At 42.7% G+C, this 22,500-nt stretch overlaps 1 protein-coding gene across 1 annotated transcript in view; it reads left to right on the top strand.

The window, feature by feature from the left end:
• Positions 1-10,974, top strand: part of LOC139393662 (mdm2-binding protein-like) — a gene marked incomplete at its 3' end in the record, with an annotated part of 33,447 nt that extends 22,473 nt beyond the window's left edge. The window contains exons 13-19 of the mRNA XM_071142004.1: positions 1,533-1,646; positions 2,880-3,077; positions 4,763-4,853; positions 5,013-5,180; positions 6,962-7,057; positions 9,707-9,970; positions 10,128-10,974. Of these exons, the coding sequence (XP_070998105.1) occupies positions 1,533-1,646; positions 2,880-3,077; positions 4,763-4,853; positions 5,013-5,180; positions 6,962-7,057; positions 9,707-9,970; positions 10,128-10,974 (1,778 nt within the window). The remainder of the gene's footprint in view (positions 1-1,532; positions 1,647-2,879; positions 3,078-4,762; positions 4,854-5,012; positions 5,181-6,961; positions 7,058-9,706; positions 9,971-10,127) is intronic.
• Between the last annotated feature and the right edge of the window lie 11,526 nt (positions 10,975-22,500).

The raw sequence follows: 22,500 nt of genomic DNA, 5'->3' as shown, positions 1-22,500 counted from the left end.
GCTTGTATTAAACTCCCCTGTCTCCTTAATGCAGTGTGCTTGTATTAAACTCCCCTGTCTCCTTAATGCAGTGTACTTGTATTAAACTCCCCTTGTCTCCTTAATGCAGTGTGCTTGTATTAAACTCCCCTGTCTCCTTAATGCAGTGTGCTTGTATTAAACTCCCCTGTCTCCTTAATGCAGTGTGCTTGTATTAAACTCCTCTGTCTCCTTAATGCAGTGTGCTTGTATTAAACTCCCCTGTCTCCTTAATGCAGTGTGCTTGTATTAAACTCCCCTTGTCTCCTTAATGCAGTGTGCTTGTATTAAACTCCCCTGTCTCCTTAATGCAGTGTGCTTGTATTAAACTCCCCTGTCTCCTTAATGCAGTGTACTTGTATTAAACTCCCCTGTCTCCTTAATGCAGTGTGCTTGTATTAAACTCCCCTGTCCCCTTAATGCAGTGTGCTTGTATTAAACTCCCCTGTCTCCTTAATGCAGTGTGCTTGTATTAAACTCCCCTTGTCTCCTTAATGCAGTGTGCTTGTATTAAACTCCCCTGTCTCCTTAATGCAGTGTACTTGTATTAAACTCCCCTGTCTCCTTAATGCAGTGTGCTTGTATTAAACTCCCCTGTCTCCTTAATGCAGTGTGCTTGTATTAATCTCCCCTGTCTCCTTAATGCAGTGTGCTTGTATTAAACTCCCTTGTCTCCTTAATGCAGTGTGCTTGTATTAAACTCCCCTGTCTCCTTAATGCAGTGTACTTGTATTAAACTCCCCTTGTCTCCTTAATGCAGTGTGCTTGTATTAAACTCCCCTGTCTCCTTAATGCAGTGTACTTGTATTAAACTCCCCTGTCTCCTTAATGCAGTGTGCTTGTATTAAACTCCCCTGTCTCCTTAATGCAGTGTACTTGTATTAAACTCCCCTGTCTCCTTAATGCAGTGTACTTGTATTAAACTCCCCTGTCTCCTTAATGCAGTGTACTTGTATTAAACTCCCCTGTCTCCTTAATGCAGTGTGCTTGAATTAAACTCCCCTGTCTCCTTTGATAGCGTTTGTGTTGTCCCATTCATATGAACTTCATTTGAACTCATAAGCCACGTTACCAGGTTATTAAACATCCTAAAAAGAACTCCCACGTCTGAGTTATGTTGTTTCACGTGTGAATAATGTGATTACTTCAGGGGGGGGGGAAAGAGAAACCTGAACACTGCTCTTACTAATGTCACTTATTTCATTCAACCTTATTAAACTCTACCCAAAACCTGTTGATTTAGAAGGTCCTGTGTAGATTGTATTTTCAACCAGCTTCTATCAGGAAATATCACAGATCTCACGTCACACTTTTGTACAGTGTTACTTTCATCAGCTGTTGTACAATATCATACAAAACACAGGAAAAACTGAATTTTGACTGCAGTGGGCCTTTAATAAAAATAAGTGATACTAGCGAGAGCAGTGTGCGGGTTTCTCTTTTCTCTGACGTTATTGAGAAGGTTTCAGCCAATTGATTGATAAAGCAGAGTCCACTTGGGTCTCTTCTCCCAGGTTCCACCACTACAGACTGGCTGCGCTCCCTGCCCTGTCTCCATGGAGACCAGCTGCTACAGAGGGAGAGGAAGTTGGCCGAGGTGCAGACTCTGGTCCTAAAGGAGTGCCTGAGTAAGTACAACATCATATCTTATTCATCCTTTATTTAGCCAGGTAAGTCTCGTTGAGATAAAAAAAAATTTAAAAAAGATTTTTCAAGCGGAATCATGTCTAACGCAGAATATATATTAAAATGTCTGTACTCGGCACACTCTTTCCATTTGCAGTGAGCTTTATTGCCACCAAATAGAGCCTAGTTAATGTATTTTTTAATTGCAGTTTATTTAATCAGCTATTTTATTGAGAACATTCTATTTGACAAAAAAAGCATATCTAGCATAGTTTAATAAAGCAAGTCAGTATGTGTAGCAGCCAGACAGGTAGGTGGTTCCTCCAGTATTAAAGTCAGTCTGTATCGTAGCCAGACAGGTAGGTGGTTCCTCCAGTATTAAAGTCAGTCTGTGTAGCAGCCAGACAGGTAGGTGGTTCCTCCAGTATTAAAGTCAGTCTGTATCGTAGCCAGACAGGTAGGTGGTTCCTCCAGTATTAAAGTCTGTGTAGCAGCCAGACAGGTAGGTGGTTCCTCCAGTATTAAAGTCAGTCTGTATCGTAGCCAGACAGGTAGGTGGTTCCTCCAGTATTAAAGTCAGTCTGTATCGCAGCCAGACAGGTAGGTGGTTCCTCCAGTATTAAAGTCAGTCTGTGTAGCAGCCAGACAGGTAGGTGGTTCCTCCAGTATTAAAGTCAGTCTGTGTAGCAGCCAGACAGGTAGGTGGTTCCTCCAGTATTAAAGTCAGTCTGTATCGCAGCCAGACAGGTAGGTGGTTCCTCCAATATTAAAGTCAGTCTGTGTAGCAGCCAGACAGGTAGGTGGTTCCTCCAGTATTAAAGTCAGTCTGTATCGCAGCCAGACAGGTATGTGGTTCCTCCAGTATTAAAGTCACTCTGTATCGTAGCCAGACAGGTAGGTGGTTCCTCCAGTATTAAAGTCAGTCTGTATCGCAGCCAGACAGGTAGGTGGTTCCTCCAGTATTAAAGCCAGTCTGTATCGCAGCCAGACAGGTAGGTGGTTCCTCCAGTATTAAAGTCACTCTGTATCGTAGCCAGACAGGTAGGTGTTTCCTCCAGTATTAAAGTCCGTCTGTATCGTAGCCAGACAGGTAGGTGGTTCCTCCAGTATTCAACATCCAATAACATGAAGCAGCCTCACGCTACAGAAACCTGAGTCTCCAGCCCTTATGGGCCATCCTTGCTCGGACAAGGCTACGTACTGACTACTTACTCTCGTTATTCCATATTGAATAGGACGTAGAGAAGAGGCAGAGAAGCCAGCTTCAATACCAGTCAATGACCTGAAGATCTTGCTCAGCCTGGCCAGAGAACAGTACCTCAAGATGCATGACTCTACCCTGCCTAAAGCCTCTACCTTGCCTAAAGACTCCAGTCTGCCCCGAGTTGAGCCCTGTGGAGCAGAGGAGGTGAACCTCACTACGAAGACTACAGGTATTCTGCTGTTCCAGTCCCTCCTTACTCCCCGTAACACAGCTCATTAACTTTTACAGTGCGTTCAGGAAGTATTCAGACCACTTAACTTTTTCCACATTTTGTTACGTTACAGCCTTATTCTAAAATGGATTCAATAGTTTTTTCCCCTCATCAATCTGTACACAATAACCCACAATGACAAAGCAAAAAGTTTTTTTTAGAAATGTTTGCTAATTTATTTTAAAAAACACACACAAAAAAACAGATATCACATTTACGTAAGTATTCAGACCCTTAACTCAGTACTTTGTTGAAGCACCTTTGACAGCGATTACAGCCTTGAGTCTTATTGGGTATGACGCTACAAGCTTGGCACACCTGTATTTGGGGAGTTTCTCCCATTCTTCTCTGCAGATCCTCTCAAGCTCTGTCAGGTTGGATGGGGAGTGTCGCTGCACAGCTATTTTCAGGTCTCTCCAGAGATGTTCGATCAGGTTAAAGTCTGGGCTCTGGCTGGGCCATTCAAGGAAACTCTGAGACTTGTCCCGAAGCCACTCCTGCATTGTCTTGGCTGTGTGCTTAGGGTCGTTGTCCTGTTGGAAGGTGAACCTTCCCCCCCAGTCTGAGGTCCTGAGCTCTCTTGAGCAGATTTTCATCAAGAATCTCTCTGTACTTTGCTCTGTTCATCTATCCCTCGATCCTAACTAGTCTCCCAGTCCCTGCCGCTGAAAAACATCCCCACTGCATGATGCTGCCACCACCATGCTTCACTGTAGGGATGGTGACAGGTTTCCTCCAGACGTGAGGTTTTGCATTCAGGCCAAAGAGTTCAATCTTGGTTTTCATCAGACCAGAGAATCTTGTTTCTCATGGTTTGAGAGTCATTTAGGTGCCTTTTGGCCACACTATTATAAAGGCTTGATTGGGGGAGTGCTGCGGAGATGGTTGTCCTTATGAAAGATTCTCCCATCTCCACAGAGAAACTCTGAAGCTCTGTCAGAGAGACCATTGGGTTCTTGGTCACCTCCCTGACCAAGGCCCTTGCTCATTTTGGCCGGGTGGCCAGCTCTAGGAAGAGTCTTGGTGCTTCCGAACTTCTTCCATTTAAGAGTGATGGAGGCCATGGTGTTCTTGGGGGCCTTCAATGCTGCAGAAATGTTTTGGTACCCTTCCTCAGATTTGTGCCTCGACACAATCCTGTCTCGGAGCTCTACAGACAATTCCTTTGACCTCATGGCTTGGTTTTTGCTCTGACATGCACTGTCAACTGTAGGACCTTTATATAGATAGCTGTGTGCCTTTCCAAATGATGTCCAATCAATTGAATTTAACACAAGTGGACTCCAATCAAGTTGTAGAAACATCTCAAGGATGATCAATGGAAACAGGATGCACCTGAACTCAATTTCGAAGTCTCATAGCAAAGGGTCTGAATACTTGTAAGGTATTTCTGTTTTTTATTTTTTATATTTTTTATACATTTGGCACAAAAAAAAACTTTACTTGTTTTCGCTTTGTCATTATTGGGTATTGATAAAAAAAATTAAAAAAAATAGAATGAGGCTGTAACGTAACAAAATGTGGAAAAAGTCAAGGGGTCTGAACACTTTCTGAACACACTGTATTTGCCATCTCTAAAACGGACTCCTTCTAGAAACCTTGACTGATAAAACAAAAATGACTCTTTCCCCATTCCAATGTAGAGTTCATTAAACACTCCCAACATGCTGATTGGCCAGAGAGAAGTGTTCTGCAGAACTATGAGAACCTCCAGAGGACTCGTCAGAAGCTGAGGTAAACTCGAATAATGCTCTTCACATCGGTACACACATCTCTCTTCCGTCAACAATAAGCAAGCAAGGTGGCTTATGGGAATAGAGAGACCGACGGTATCTTTGGTTCCTCACACGTGACTAATTTAACCGTCTCATCTTTGGTCTCCTCCCTTCACAGGTTTGGTCTGCTGTCTGGCAGCTCATCTGACTGTCTGCTGGGGCCTAAAGACGTCCAGGGCCAGAGAACCACCTCAGCCTTGCTGGATGCCAAAGAGCTGCTTAGACACTTCACACCAGACGGCCTGCCCACCGGAGAACTGCAGCCTCTATTAGTCCAGAGACTAGGGTAACTCTGTTAGTCCAGAGACTAGAGTAACTCTGTTAGTCTGGAGACTAGGGTAACTCTGTTAGTCTGGAGACGTCTGGAGACTAGGGTAACTCTATTAGTCTGGAGACTAGGGTAACTCATCTGTCTGACCCCCCCCCCCCAATATGTCTGACACCCCCCCCCCTCCCCCCCAGTCTGTCTGACCCCCCCCCCCTCCCAATCTGTCTGACCCCCCCCCCCCCCCAATATGTCTGACACCCCCCCCCCCTCCCCCCCAGCCTCCCCCCCCCCTCAATCTGACTGACCCCCCCCAGTCTGTCTGACCCCCCCTCCCCCTCCCAATCTGTCTGCCCCCCCCCCCCCCCCCCCTCAATCTGTCTGCCCCCCCCCCCCCTCAATCTGACTGACCCCCGCCAATCTGACTAAAGTCTATGAAATTAAATTTCAGGCTTCTAATATGGATGTAGAAATGTGTTCTGGCGCTTCAGTGTGACTCTGGACAAATCAGTTTTGTCACCGTCTGAAACTGGAATGCCCCCCCCCCCCCCAAAAAAAAAGGTGGCGTCAACATGTTGAATCATCTGTTTGTAACTTTCTCTTCCCCCGAGGAGAAACCACTCCATTCAGCAGACAACCATTCAGTTAGGATGTTTCAGACACCATGTAGCGACGATGATTTCATGTGGCTGTCTACCTCTGATATGCATTCGAATCAAGAGGTTTTCGCCTAATTGAATTCCTCTGATTTATAAAGAGCCTTTATCGGACAGTGCTCTTACAGAAGGCAGAGAAGAATATTAGTAATTAGTAATTTATGTTCATTAAAAGAAACTCAATTAAGAAGCGTTCTAGACATTCAAGCTGTCAGTTCATTAGGAAGTTGTTTTACACACTTCATCAGTTTGGGTGCAGAGGACAGGAGAGTTTACTTTCACTTCAGATCGCTGCAGTACTGTGTGTTCTTCTCTGCAGTACTGTGTGTTCTTCTCTGCAGTAGTGTGTGTTCTTCTCTGCAGTACTGTGTGTTCTTCTCTGCAGTACGGTGTGTTCTTCTCTGCAGTACGGTGTGTTCTTCTCTGCAGTACTGTGTGTTCTTCGCTGCAGTACTGTGTGTTCTTCTCCGCAGTACTGTGTGTTCTTCTCTGCAGTACTGTGTGTTCTTCTCTGCAGTACTGTGTGTTCTTCTCTGCAGTAGTGTGTGTTCTTCTCTGCAGTACTGTGTGTTCTTCTCTGCAGTACGGTGTGTTCTTCACTGCGGTACTGTGTGTTCTTCTCTGCAGTACTGTGTGTTCTTCTCTGCAGTACGGTGTGTTCTTCTCTGCAGTACTGTGTGTTCTTCGCTGCAGTACTGTGTGTTCTTCGCTGCGGTACTGTGTGTTCTTCGCTGCAGTACGGTGTGTTCTTCTCTGCAGTACTGTGTGTTCTTCGCTGCGGTACTGTGTGTTCTTCTCTGCAGTACGGTGTGTTCTTCTCTGCAGTACTGTGTGTTCTTCGCTGCGGTACTGTGTGTTCTTCGCTGCGGTACTGTGTGTTCTTCGCTGCAGTACTGTGTGTTCTTCTCTGCAGTACTGTGTGTTCTTCTCTGCAGTACTGTGTGTTCTTCTCTGCAGTACGGTGTGTTCTTCTCTGCAGTACGGTGTGTTCTTCACTGCAGTACTGTGTGTTCTTCTCTGCAGTACGGTGTGTTCTTCACTGCAGTAGTGTGTGTTCTTCACCGCAGTACTGTGTGTTCTTCTCCGCAGTACTGTGTGTTCTTCTCCACAGCTCCTGTACAATAATGTGTCTCTGTGTGTTTCCAGGGGAAATACATTCCAGATGTCTCCAGACTTGACCCCCAGGAAAGTGACCCAGATCCCCTTCAGCCAAGCAGCCAGCTCCCACTACCATGGACTAGAGTAGGTGTCTTTACACATACAGGACACTACCATGGACTATACATACAGGACACTACCATGAACTATACATACAGGACACTACCATGAACTATACATACAGGACACTACCATGAACTATACATACAGGACACTACCATGGACTATACATACAGGACACTACCATGGACTAGAGTAGGTGTCTTTATTCATACAGGACACTACCATGGACTATACATACAGGACACTACCATGGACTAGAGTAGGTGTCTTTATTCATACAGGACACTACCATGGACTATACATACAGGACACTACCATGAACTATACATACAGGACACTACCATGGACTATACATACAGGACACTACCATGGACTAGAGTAGGTGTCTTCATACATACAGGACACTACCATGGACTATACATACAGGACCCTACCATGGACTATACATACAGGACACTACCATGGACTATACATACAGGACACTACCATGGACTAGAGTAGGTGTCTTCATACATACAGGACACTACCATGGACTATACATACAGGACCCTACCATGGACTATACATACAGGACCCTACCATGGACTATACATACAGGACCCTACCATGGACTATACATACAGGACCCTACCATGGACTATACATACAGGACCCTACCATGGGCTATACATACAGGACCCTACCATGGACTATACATACAGGAACCTACCATGGACTATACATACAGGAACCTACCATGGACTATACATACAGGACACTACCGTGGACTATACATACAGGACCCTACCGTGGACTATACATACAGGACACTACCATGGACTAGAGTAGGTGTCTTTATACATACAGGACACTACCATGGACTATACATACAGGACACTACCATGGACTATACATACAGGACACTACCACTACCATAGGTTAATCTTTATTTTTTAATTTAACGTTTATTTAACTAGGCAAGTCAGTTAAGAACAAATTCTTATTTACAATGACGGCCTACCAGGGAACAGTGGGTTAACTGCCTTGTTCAGGGGCAGAGCGACAGATTTGTACCTTGTCAGCTCGGTGATTTCCATCCAGCAACCTTTCGGTTACTGACCCGACTCTCTAACCGCCGCCCTAATCGACACATGAACCTATCCACCTCTTAGGTTAGAGTACTGAGGGCCTGACCACATGAACCTATCCGCCTCTTAGGGTAGAGTACTGAGGGCCTGACGACAGGAACCTATCCACCTCTTAGGGTAGAGTACTGAGGGCCTGACGACAGGAACCTATCCACCTCTTAGGGTAGAGTACTGAGGGCCTGACGACAGGAACCTATCCACCTCTTAGGGTAGAGTACTGAGGGCCTGACCACATGAACCTATCCACCTCTTAGGGTAGAGTACTGAGGGCCTGACGACAGGAACCTATCCACCTCTTAGGGTAGAGTACTGAGGGCCTGACGACATGAACCTATCCACCTCTTAGGGTAGAGTACTGAGGGCCTGACGACAGGAACCTATCCACCTCTTAGGGTAGAGTACTGAGGGCCTGACGACAGGAACCTATCCACCTCTTAGGGTAGAGTACTGAGGGCCTGACCACATGAACCTATCCACCTCTTAGGGTAGAGTACTGAGGGCCTGACGACAGGAACCTATCCACCTCTTAGGGTAGAGTACTGAGGGCCTGACGACAGGAACCTATCCACCTCTTAGGGTAGAGTACTGAGGGCCTGACGACAGGAACCTATCCACCTCTTAGGGTAGAGTACTGAGGGCCTGACGACAGGAACCTATCCACCTCTTAGGGTAGAGTACTGAGGGCCTGACGACAGGAACCTATCCACCTCTTAGGGTAGAGTACTGAGGGCCTGACGACAGGAACCTATCCACCTCTTAGGGTAGAGTACTGTATCTCCCTGGTCCAGACCTGTCTCTGTGTTGAATCACTAAGCTCTCTCTTCTCCCTGGTCCAGACCTGTCTCTGTGTTGAATCACTAAGCTCTCTCTTCTCCCTGGTCCAGACCTGTCTCTGTGTTGAATCACTAAGCTCTCTCTTCTCCCTGGTCCAGACCTGTCTCTGTGTTGAATCACTAAGCTCTTTCTTCTCCCTGGTCTAGACCTGTCTCTGTGTTGAATCACTAAGCTCTCTCTTCTCCCTGGTCCAGACCTGTCTCTGTGTTGAATCACTAAGCTCTCTCTTCTCCCTGGTCCAGACCTGTCTCTGTGTTGAATCACTAAGCTCTCTCTTCTCCCTGGTCCAGACTAACCCCCTATGTCTCTGTGTCCTGGCTCACTGTCTGACCCCCTCTGTATCTGTGTCCTGGCTCACTGTCTGACCCCTCTGTCTCTGTGTCCTGGCTCACTGTCTGACCCCTCTGTCTCTGTGTCCTGGCTCACTGTCTGACCCCCTCTGTATCTGTGTCCTGGCTCACTGTCTGACCCCCTCTGTATCTGTGTCCTGGCTCACTGTCTGACCCCTCTGTCTCTGTGTCCTGGCTCACAGTCAGCTCTTCTTCTCTCTGGACAAGTTCTGCCGACTCATGAGAGAGACCCATCTCGTTCTGATGCTAATTTAGTCCTGATCTCAGTTTTTTATCTATGATTAACTACTACCTTATTGGCTATATATTTCGCCAGACTGGTCTATGTTTTGAATCACTCATTTCTTGACCCTACCCAGGTTCTGTCTGGACGAGCAGGGACACAAGGCCTTGGACCGGGACCAGGGCTTCGTCCGGCTGCAGTCTCGTCTGATTCGCTACGAGACCCAGACCACCTGCTCCAAGGAACCTTGTCCCGTCCCCTTCGCCTTAAGCCCCGCCCCCTCGCCGGCCGTGCTGTCTGAACCAGGAAGTGTCCCGGACGGAGAGGCCCTCCTCAACTCTGACCTGCCCAGGATCAAGAGACGATCCTGGGATACAGACGCCACCCACCCCCATAAGAGGTTAGTGAGGTTTGTATGGTCCTCTGGAGCTCAGTTGGTAGAGCATGGCTCTTGCAACGCCAGGATAGGGGGTTTAATTCCTGGAGCCACCTATACATAAAACAAATGTTTGCACAATAAGTCGCTTTGGATAAAAGTCTGTTAAATGGCACATTAGAGGCATCATGTTCTATATAGGCAAAGGGTCCGTACATACATCCTGTGGTTTAGAGCAGGTGCTGGAGGTCAAAGGTTACGTACATACATCCTGTGGTTTAGAGCAGGTGCTAGAGGTCAAAGGTTACGTACATACATCCTGTGGTTTAGAGCAAGTGCTAGAGGTCAAAGGTTACGTACATACATCCTGTGGTTTAGAGCAGGTGCTGGAGGTCAAAGGTTACGTACATACATCCTGTGGTTTAGAGCAGGTGCTAGAGGTCAAAGGTTACGTACATACATCCTGTGGTTTAGAGCAAGTGCTAGAGGTCAAAGGTTACGTACATACATCCTGTGGTTTAGAGCAGGTGCTGGAGGTCAAAGGTTACGTACATACATCCTGTGGTTTAGAGCAGGTGCTGGAGGTCAAAGGTTACGTACATACATCCTGTGGTTTAGAGCAGGTGCTAGAGGTCAAAGGTTACGTACATACATCCTGTGGTTTAGAGCAAGTGCTAGAGGTCAAAGGTTACGTACATACATCCTGTGGTTTAGAGCAGGTGCTGGAGGTCAAAGGTTACGTACATACATCCTGTGGTTTAGAGCAGGTGCTGGAGGTCAAAGGTTACGTACATACATCCTGTGGTTTAGAGCAGGTGCTGGAGGTCAAAGGTTACGTACATACATCCTGTGGTTTAGAGCAGGTGCTGGAGGTCAAAGGTTACGTACATACATCCTGTGGTTTAGAGCAGGTGCTGGAGGTCAAAGGTTACGTACATACATCCTGTGGTTTAGAGCAGGTGCTGGAGGTCAAAGGTTACGTACATACATCCTGTGGTTTAGAGCAGGTGCTAGAGGTCAAAGGTTACGTACATACATCCTGTAGTTTAGAGCAGGTGCTAGAGGTCAAAGGTTACGTACATACATCCTGTGGTTTAGAGCAGGTGCTAGAGGTCAAAGACTATATTCAACAGAAGGTGTTGTTGTTTTTTACTCTGCAGACTGATTGAAGCTCCCATCTGTGTTATTGAAACAGCGTTTCCAGCCTTAGGTTACCTAAAGTGGAACTAGGTTTGAAACCTTGTAACAATAAACTTCGTAGGGGAATAGATTACAATGTGATAGTCTTCTACTGCTAGGTTGTATTTGGCCACCCACTATCTCTACTCGTTACATTTAATCTTGGGATGTTTGCAAGTCTCAGTATATTTGTTCATCAAATGCCAGATTTTACACACAGATATTTCACAGGATGAATAAATGAGAAGCATTCGATTGGCTTTTCCACTCACAACCAAATATGGTGATGAGAGGAAGCCCATTGGCCGGCGGAGGGGAAAGATGGAGCGAGATGGATTTTAGCCGACATTCTGTTTCATTTTTTTCATTGATGAAACATTTAATCTCGATACAGTTTTCTGCTCCCAAAACTAGAATCTGTTATGAACAGAGTGGACTACGTTTAGTTGACTTTACTCTTTGACAAAGTTTTTTAAAAATGACATTGTTTAGAAGGAGTGCAAAGGAGAATTTAGTTATTGCTCACACGCACTTCACAAAGTAGACGTTCCCTAATGGAAATGTTCCCTTTGATCAGAAACAACAGGGTTTCTCTGTTCTCTTTGATGATCAGAAACAACAGGGTTTCTCTGTTCTCTTTGATGATCAGAAACAACAGGGTTTCTCTGTTCTCTTAAATCAGAAACAACAGGGTTTCTCTGTTCCCTTAAATCAGAAACAACAGGATTTCTCTGTTCTCTTAAATCAGAAACAGCAGGGTTTCTCTGTTCTCTTTGATCAGAAACAGCAGGGTTTCTCTGTTCTCTTTGACCAGAAACAGCAGGGTTTCTCTGTTCTCTTTGATCAGAAACAACAAGATTTCTCTGTTCTCTTTAATCAGAAACAACAGGATTTCTCTGTTCTCTTTGATCAGAAACAGCAGGGTTTCTCTGTTCTCTTTGATGATCAGAAACAGCAGGGTTTCTCTGTTCTCTTTGATCAGAAACAACAGGATTTCTCTGTTCTCTTTGACCAGAAACAGCAGGATTTCTCTGTTCTCTTTGATCAGAAACAACAAGATTTCTCTGTTCTCTTTAATCAGAAACAACAGGATTTCTCTGTTCTCTTTGACCAGAAACAACAGGATTTATCTGTTCTCTTTAATCAGAAACAACAGGATTTCTCTGTTCTCTTTGATCAGAAACAACAGGATTTCTCTGTTCCCTTTGACCAGAAACAACAGGATTTCTCTGTTCTCTTTAATCAGAAACAACAGGATTTCTCTGTTCTCTTTAATCAGAAACAACAGGATTTATCTGTTCCCTTTGACCAGAAACAACAGGATTTCTCTGTTCTCTTTAATCAGAAACAACAGGATTTATCTGTTCTCTTTGATCAGAAACAACAGGATTTATCTGTTCTCTTTGATCAGAAACAACAGGATTTCTCTGTTCCCTTTGACCATAAACAGCAGGATTTATCTTCTTCTTTCTAGGCTCATCAATGTTTTATCTTGGTTGTTGTTTCCATGCCCCCTGGGTTAACACCAGTCATTCAGTCATGTTCATCTATAGATTAGTCCCTAGAGAGGCGCTGTCAGATCTGAGGACATCAGGATTATTTCTCATATGGATTTCAGCCTAACAGTAGTTAACATCAAGCTGAAATGGGTTTCAACCTAACAGTAGTTAACATCAAGCTGAAATGGGTTTCAACCTAACAGTAGTTAACATCAAGCTGAAATGGGTTTCAACCTAACAGTAGTTAACATCAAGCTGAAATGGGTTTCAACCTAACAGTAGTTAACATCAAGCTGAAATGGGTTCCGACCTAACAGTAGTTAACATCAAGCTGAAATGGGTTTCGACCTAACAGTAGTTAACATCAAGCTGAAATGGGTTTTGACCTAACAGTAGTTAACATCAAGCTGAAATGGGTTTCGCCTAACAGTAGTTAACATCAAGCTGAAATGGGTTTCAACCTAACAGTAGTTAACATCAAGCTGAAATGGGTTTCAACCTAACAGTAGTTAACATCAAGCTGAAATGGGTTTCAACCTAACAGTAGTTAACATCAAGCTGAAATGGGTTTCAAGTTAACATCAAGCTGAAATGGGTTTCAACCTAACAGTAGTTAACATCAAGCTGAAATGGGTTTCGCCTAACAGTAGTTAACATCAAGCTGAAATGGGTTTCAACCTAACAGTAGTTAACATCAAGCTGAAATGGGTTTCAACCTAACAGTAGTTAACATCAAGCTGAAATGGGTTCCGACCTAACAGTAGTTAACATCAAGCTGAAATGGGTTTCGACCTAACAGTAGTTAACATCAAGCTGAAATGGGTTTCGACCTAACAGTAGTTAACATCAAGCTGAAATGGGTTTCGCCTAACAGTAGTTAACATCAAGCTGAAATGGGTTTCAACCTAACAGTAGTTAACATCTAGCTGAAATGGGTTTCAACCTAACAGTAGTTAACATCAAGCTGAAATGGGTTTCAACCTAACAGTAGTTAACATCAAGCTGAAATGGGTTTCAACCTAACAGTAGTTAACATCAAGCTGAAATGGGTTTCAACCTAACAGTAGTTAACATCAAGCTGAAATGGGTTTCAACCTAACAGTAGTTAACATCAAGCTGAAATGGGTTTCGACCTAACAGTAGTTAACATCAAGCTGAAATGGGTTCCGACCTAACAATGGTTAACATCAAGCTGAAATGGGTTTCGACCTAACAGTAGTTAACATCAAGCTGAAATGGGTTTCGACCTAACAGTAGTTAACATCAAGCTGAAATGGGTTTCGCCTAACAGTAGTTAACATCAAGCTGAAATGGGTTTCAACCTAACAGTAGTTAACATCAAGCTGAAATGGGTTTCAACCTAACAGTAGTTAACATCAAGCTGAAATGGGTTTCAACCTAACAGTAGTTAACATCAAGCTGAAATGGGTTTCAACCTAACAGTAGTTAACATCAAGCTGAAATGGGTTTCGCCTAACAGTAGTTAACATCAAGCTGAAATGGGTTTCAACCTAACAGTAGTTAACATCAAGCTGAAATGGGTTTCAACCTAACAGTAGTTAACATCAAGCTGAAATGGGTTTCGCTTAACAGTAGTTAACATCAAGCTGAAATGGGTTTCGCCTAACAGTAGTTAACATCAAGCTGAAATGGGTTTCGCCTAACAGTAGTTAACATCAAGCTGAAATGGGTTTCGCTTAACAGTAGTTAACATCAAGCTGAAATGGGTTTCACCTAACAGTAGTTAACATCAAGCTGAAATGGGTTTCAACCTAACAGTAGTTAACATCAAGCTGAAATGGGTTTCAACCTAACAGTAGTTAACATCAAGCTGAAATGGGTTTCAACCTAACAGTAGTTAACATCAAGCTGAAATGGGTTTTGACCTAACAGTAGTTAACATCAAGCTGAAATGGGTTCCGACCTAACAATGGTTAACATCAAGCTGAAATGGGTTTCGACCTAACAGTAGTTAACATCAAGCTGAAATGGGTTTCGACCTAACAGTAGTTAACATCAAGCTGAAATGGGTTTCGCCTAACAGTAGTTAACATCAAGCTGAAATGGGTTTCAACCTAACAGTAGTTAACATCAAGCTGAAATGGGTTTCAACCTAACAGTAGTTAACATCAAGCTGAAATGGGTTTCAACCTAACAGTAGTTAACATCAAGCTGAAATGGGTTTCAACCGAACAGTAGTTAACATCAAGCTGAAATGGGTTTCGCCTAACAGTAGTTAACATCAAGCTGAAATGGGTTTCAACCTAACAGTAGTTAACATCAAGCTGAAATGGGTTTCAACCTAACAGTAGTTAACATCAAGCTGAAATGGGTTTCGCTTAACAGTAGTTAACATCAAGCTGAAATGGGTTTCGCCTAACAGTAGTTAACATCAAGCTGAAATGGGTTTCGCCTAACAGTAGTTAACATCAAGCTGAAATGGGTTTCGCTTAACAGTAGTTAACATCAAGCTGAAATGGGTTTTGCCTAACAGTAGTTAACATCAAGCTGAAATGGGTTTTGCCTAACAGTAGTTAACATCAAGCTGAAATGGGTTTCAACCTAACAGTAGTTAACATCAAGCTGAAATGGGTTTCGACCTAACAGTAGTTAACATCAAGCTGAAATGGGTTCCGACCTAACAATGGTTAACATCAAGCTGAAATGGGTTTCGACCTAACAGTAGTTAACATCAAGCTGAAATGGGTTTCGACCTAACAGTAGTTAACATCAAGCTGAAATGGGTTTCGCCTAACAGTAGTTAACATCAAGCTGAAATGGGTTTCAACCTAACAGTAGTTAACATCAAGCTGAAATGGGTTTCAACCTAACAGTAGTTAACATCAAGCTGAAATGGGTTTCAACCTAACAGTAGTTAACATCAAGCTGAAATGGGTTTCAACCTAACAGTAGTTAACATCAAGCTGAAATGGGTTTCGCCTAACAGTAGTTAACATCAAGCTGAAATGGGTTTCAACCTAACAGTAGTTAACATCAAGCTGAAATGGGTTTCAACCTAACAGTAGTTAACATCAAGCTGAAATGGGTTTCGCTTAACAGTAGTTAACATCAAGCTGAAATGGGTTTCGCCTAACAGTAGTTAACATCAAGCTGAAATGGGTTTCGCCTAACAGTAGTTAACATCAAGCTGAAATGGGTTTCGCTTAACAGTAGTTAACATCAAGCTGAAATGGGTTTCACCTAACAGTAGTTAACATCAAGCTGAAATGGGTTTCAACCTAACAGTAGTTAACATCAAGCTGAAATGGGTTTCAACCTAACAGTAGTTAACATCAAGCTGAAATGGGTTTCAACCTAACAGTAGTTAACATCAAGCTGAAATGGGTTTTGACCTAACAGTAGTTAACATCAAGCTGAAATGGGTTCCGACCTAACAATGGTTAACATCAAGCTGAAATGGGTTTCGACCTAACAGTAGTTAACATCAAGCTGAAATGGGTTTCGACCTAACAGTAGTTAACATCAAGCTGAAATGGGTTTCGCCTAACAGTAGTTAACATCAAGCTGAAATGGGTTTCAACCTAACAGTAGTTAACATCAAGCTGAAATGGGTTTCAACCTAACAGTAGTTAACATCAAGCTGAAATGGGTTTCAACCTAACAGTAGTTAACATCAAGCTGAAATGGGTTTCAACCGAACAGTAGTTAACATCAAGCTGAAATGGGTTTCGCCTAACAGTAGTTAACATCAAGCTGAAATGGGTTTCAACCTAACAGTAGTTAACATCAAGCTGAAATGGGTTTCAACCTAACAGTAGTTAACATCAAGCTGAAATGGGTTTCGCTTAACAGTAGTTAACATCAAGCTGAAATGGGTTTCGCCTAACAGTAGTTAACATCAAGCTGAAATGGGTTTCGCCTAACAGTAGTTAACATCAAGCTGAAATGGGTTTCGCTTAACAGTAGTTAACATCAAGCTGAAATGGGTTTTGCCTAACAGTAGTTAACATCAAGCTGAAATGGGTTTTGCCTAACAGTAGTTAACATCAAGCTGAAATGGGTTTCGCCTAACTGTATTTAACATCAAGCTGAAATGGGTTTCAACCTAACAGTAGTTAACATCAAGCTGAAATGGGTTTCGCTTAACAGTAGTTAACATCAAGCTGAAATGGGTTTTGCCTAACAGTAGTTAACATCAAGCTGAAATGGGTTTCGCCTAACAGTAGTTAACATCAAGCTGAAATGGGTTTCAACCTAACAGTAGTTAACATCAAGCTGAAATGGGTTTCACCTAACAGTAGTTAACATCAAGCTGAAATGGGTTTCGCCTAACAGTAGTTAACATCAAGCTGAAATGGGTTTCGCTTAAAAGTAGTTAACATCAAGCTGAAATGGGTTTCGCTTAAAAGTAGTTAACATCAAGCTGAAATGGGTTTCGCTTAAAAGTAGTTAACATCAAGCTGAAATGGGTTTCAACCTAACAGTAGTTAACATCAAGCTGAAATGGGTTTCACCTAACAGTAGTTAACATCAAGCTGAAATGGGTTTCAACCTAACAGTAGTTAACATCAAGCTGAAATGGGTTTCAACCTAACCGTAGTTAACATCAAGCTGAAATGGGTTTCAACCTAACAGTAGTTAACATCAAGCTGAAATGGGTTTCAACCTAACAGTAGTTAACATCAAGCAGTGTTGGTGACACATCTGATAGTTGTAGAAAAGAAAATGCTGTTTCCGGGTTCTGAGGTATTCAGATGTGTTTGAAGTTTTACCCCTTGAAAACTTCTCGCTCTCTCTCTCTCACGCACACACACACCCACACACCCGCACACACACACACCCGCACACACACACACACGGACTGACGGAGGTAGGGAGAGATAGTTCCCCTCTGCAGTTACTGTTCTTTACGGACTGTTAATAGTTTATCGTGACTCTCTGCAGCAAATTCCATTGCTGACTCTTACAGGAGTAATCCCAAATGGCACCCTATTCCCTATATAGTGCACTACTTTTGACCAGGGCCTACAGGGTAGAAGTACTGCGCTAAATAGGAAATAGGGTGCTATTTAGGTTGCGGAAGCCGCATAGTCTGCGGTCAGCATATTGTCTTTCAAAGTGGAACTGAATGTTAATTATTCACACATTGATACCCTTTATATGTCGTTTTATATGAGATATAAATCTGCTGAGGAGGGTTTTATTCCTCAGGAGATGGTTTTATTCCTCAGGTGATATAAATGATGGTTTTATTCCTCAGGTGATGTGACCAGTAGATATAAATCTGCTGAGGAGGGTTTTATTCCTCAGGTGATGTGACCAGTAGATATAAATCTGCTGAGGAGGGTTTTATTCCTCAGGTGATGTGACCAGTAGATATAAATCTGCTGAGGAGGGTTTTATTCCTCAGGAGATGTGACCAGTAGATATAAATCTGCTGAGGAGGGTTTTATTCCTCAGGTGATGTGACCAGTAGATATAAATCTGCTGAGGAGGGTTTTATTCCTCAGGTGATGTGACCAGTAGATATAAATCTGCTGAGGAGGGTTTTATTCCTCAGGTGATGTGACCAGTAGATATAAATCTGCTGAGGAGGGTTTTATTCCTCAGGAGATGTGACCAGTAGATATAAATCTGCTGAGGAGGGTTTTATTCCTCAGGTGATGTGACCAGTAGATATAAATCTGCTGAGGAGGGTTTTATTCCTCAGGTGATGTGACCAGTAGATATAAATCTGCTGAGGAGGGTTTTATTCCTCAGGTGATGTGACCAGTAGATATAAATCTGCTGAGGAGGGTTTTATTCCTCAGGTGATATAAATGATGATGTGACCAGTAGATATAAATCTGCTGAGGAGGGTTTTATTCCTCAGGTGATGTGACCAGTAGATATAAATCTGCTGAGGAGGGTTTTATTCCTCAGGTGATGTGACCAGTAGATATAAATCTGCTGAGGAGGGTTTTATTCCTCAGGTGATGTGACCAGTAGATATAAATCTGCTGAGGAGGGTTTTATTCCTCAGGTGATATAAATGATGATGTGACCAGTAGATATAAATCTGCTGAGGAGGGTTTTATTCCTCAGGTGATGTGACCAGTAGATATAAATCTGCTGAGGAGGGTTTTATTCCTCAGGTGATGTGACCAGTAGATATAAATCTGCTGAGGAGGGTTTTATTCCTCAGGTGATGTGACCAGTAGATATAAATCTGCTGAGGAGGGTTTTATTCCTCAGGTGATGTGACCAGTAGATATAAATCTGCTGAGGAGGGTTTTATTCCTCAGGTGATATAAATGATGATGTGACCAGTAGATATAAATCTGCTGAGGAGGGTTTTATTCCTCAGGTGATGTGACCAGTAGATATAAATCTGCTGAGGAGGGTTTTATTCCTCAGGTGATGTGACCAGTAGATATAAATCTGCTGAGGAGGGTTTTATTCCTCAGGTGATGTGACCAGTAGATATAAATCTGCTGAGGAGGGTTTTATTCCTCAGGTGATATAAATGATGATGTGACCAGTAGATATAAATCTGCTGAGGAGGGTTTTATTCCTCAGGTGATGTGACCAGTAGATATAAATCTGCTGAGGAGGGTTTTATTCCTCAGGTGATGTGACCAGTAGATATAAATCTGCTGAGGAGGGTTTTATTCCTCAGGTGATGTGACCAGTAGATATAAATCTGCTGAGGAGGGTTTTATTCCTCAGGTGATGTGACCAGTAGATATAAATCTGCTGAGGAGGGTTTTATTCCTCAGGTGATGTGACCAGTAGATATAAATCTGCTGAGGAGGGTTTTATTCCTCAGGTGATGTGACCAGTAGATATAAATCTGCTGAGGAGGGTTTTATTCCTCAGGTGATGTGACCAGTAGATATAAATCTGCTGAGGAGGGTTTTATTCCTCAGGTGATGTGACCAGTAGATATAAATCTGCTGAGGAGGGTTTTATTCCTCAGGTGATGTGACCAGTAGATATAAATCTGCTGAGGAGGGTTTTATTCCTCAGGTGATGTGACCAGTAGATATAAATCTGCTGAGGAGGGTTTTATTCCTCAGGTGATGTGACCAGTAGATATAAATCTGCTGAGGAGGGTTTTATTCCTCAGGTGATGTGACCAGTAGATATAAATCTGCTGAGGAGGGTTTTATTCCTCAGGTGATATAAATGATGGTTTTATTCCTCAGGAGATATACATGATGGTTTTATTCCTCAGGTGATGTGACCAGTAGATATAAATCTGCTGAGGAGGGTTTTATTCCTCAGGTGATGTGACCAGTAGATATAAATCTGCTGAGGAGGGTTTTATTCCTCAGGAGATGGTTTTATTCCTCAGGTGATGTGACCAGTAGATATAAATGATGGTTTTATTCCTCAGGTGATGTGACCAGCAGATATAAATCTGCTGAGGAGGGTTTTATTCCTCAGGTGATATAAATGGTGATGTGACCAGTAGATATAAATCTGCTGAGGAGGGTTTTATTCCTCAGGAGATATACATGATGGTTTTATTCCTCAGGTGATGTGACCAGTAGATATAAATCTGCTGAGGAGGGTTTTATTCCTCAGTTGATGTGACCAGTAGATATAAATCTGCTGAGGAGGGTTTTATTCCTCAGGTGATGTGACCAGCAGATATAAATCTGCTGAGGAGGGTTTTATTCCTCAGGTGATATAAATGGTGATGTGACCAGTAGATATAAATCTGCTGAGGAGGGTTTTATTCCTCAGGAGATATACATGATGGTTTTATTCCTCAGGTGATGTGACCAGTAGATATAAATCTGCTGAGGAGGGTTTTATTCCTCAGGTGATGTGACCAGTAGATATAAATCTGCTGAGGAGGGTTTTATTCCTCAGGTGATGTGACCAGTAGATATAAATCTGCTGAGGAGGGTTTTATTCCTCAGGTGATGTGACCAGTAGATATAAATCTGCTGAGGAGGGTTTTATTCCTCAGGTGATGTGACCAGTAGATATAAATCTGCTGAGGAGGGTTTTATTCCTCAGGTGATGTGACCAGTAGATATAAATCTGCTGAGGAGGGTTTTATTCCTCAGGTGATGTGACCAGTAGATATAAATCTGCTGAGGAGGGTTTTATTCCTCAGGTGATGTGACCAGTAGATATAAATCTGCTGAGGAGGGTTTTATTCCTCAGGTCAGGTGATGACCAGTAGATATAAATCTGCTGAGGAGGGTTTTATTCCTCAGGTGATGTGACCAGTAGATATAAATCTGCTGAGGAGGGTTTTATTCCTCAGGTGATGTGACCAGTAGATATAAATCTGCTGAGGAGGGTTTTATTCCTCAGGTGATGTGACCAGTAGATATAAATCTGCTGAGGAGGGTTTTATTCCTCAGGTGATATAAATGATGGTTTTATTCCTCAGGAGATATACATGATGGTTTTATTCCTCAGGTGATGTGACCAGTAGATATAAATCTGCTGAGGAGGGTTTTATTCCTCAGGTGATGTGACCAGTAGATATAAATCTGCTGAGGAGGGTTTTATTCCTCAGGAGATGGTTTTATTCCTCAGGTGATGTGACCAGTAGATATAAATGATGGTTTTTATTCCTCAGGTGATGTGACCAGCAGATATAAATCTGCTGAGGAGGGTTTTATTCCTCAGGTGATGTGACCAGTAAATGGTGATGTGACCAGTAGATATAAATCTGCTGAGGAGGGTTTTATTCCTCAGGAGATATACATGATGGTTTTATTCCTCAGGTGATGTGACCAGTAGATATAAATGATGGTTTTATTCCTCAGGTGATGTGACCAGTAGATAAATGATGGTTTTATTCCTCAGGTGATGTGACCAGTAGATATAAATGATGGTTTTATTCCTCAGGTGATGTGACCAGTAGATATAAATGATGGTTTTATTCCTCAGGTGATGTGACCAGCAGATATACATGATAGTTTTATTCCTCAGGTGATGTGACCAGTAGATATAAATTATGGTTTTATTCCTCAGGTGATGTGACCAGTAGATATAAATGATGGTTTTATTCCTCAGGTGATGTGACCAGTAGATATAAATGATGGTTTTATTCCTCAGGTGATGTGACCAGTAGATATAAATGATGGTTTTATTCCTCAGGTGATGTGACCAGTAGATATAAATGATGGTTTTATTCCTCAGGTGATGTGACCAGTAGATATAAATGATGGTTTTATTCCTCAGGTGATGTGACCAGTAGATATAAATGATGGTTTTATTCCTCAGGTGATGTGACCAGTAGATATAAATGATGGTTTTATTCCTCAGGTGATGTGACCAGTATATATAAATGATATAAATGATGGTTTTATTCCTCAGGTGATGTGACCAGTAGATATAAATGATGGTTTTATTCCTCAGGTGATGTGACCAGTAGATATAAATGATGGTTTTATTCCTCAGGTGATGTGACCAGGTGATATAAATGATGGTTTTATAGGTGATGATGCAGTTTTATTCCTCAGGTGATGTGCAGATATAAATGATGGTTTTATTCCTCAGGTGATATTCCTCAATGTGACCAGTGATGGTTTTATTCCTCAGGTGATGTGACCAGTAGATATAAATGATGGTTTTATTCCTCAGGTGATATAAATGATGGTTTTATTCCTCAGGTGATATAAATGATGGTTTTATTCCTCAGGTGATGTGACCAGCAGATATAAATGATGGTTTTATTCCTCAGGTGATGTTATAAATGATGGTTTTATTCCTCAGGTGATATAAATGATGGTTTTATTCCTCAGGTGATGTGACCAGTAGATATAAATGATGGTTTTATTCCTCAGGTGATGTGACCAGTAGATATAAATGATGGTTTTATTCCTCAGGTGATGTGACCAGTAGATATAAATGATGGTTTTATTCCTCAGGTGATATAAATGATGGTTTTATTCCTCAGGTGAT

This window comes from Oncorhynchus clarkii, unplaced genomic scaffold (genome assembly GCF_045791955.1).
Source record: "Oncorhynchus clarkii lewisi isolate Uvic-CL-2024 unplaced genomic scaffold, UVic_Ocla_1.0 unplaced_contig_9595_pilon_pilon, whole genome shotgun sequence".
NCBI lineage: Eukaryota > Metazoa > Chordata > Actinopteri > Salmoniformes > Salmonidae > Oncorhynchus > Oncorhynchus clarkii.
This window is presented reverse-complemented; position numbering and strand designations above follow the sequence as displayed.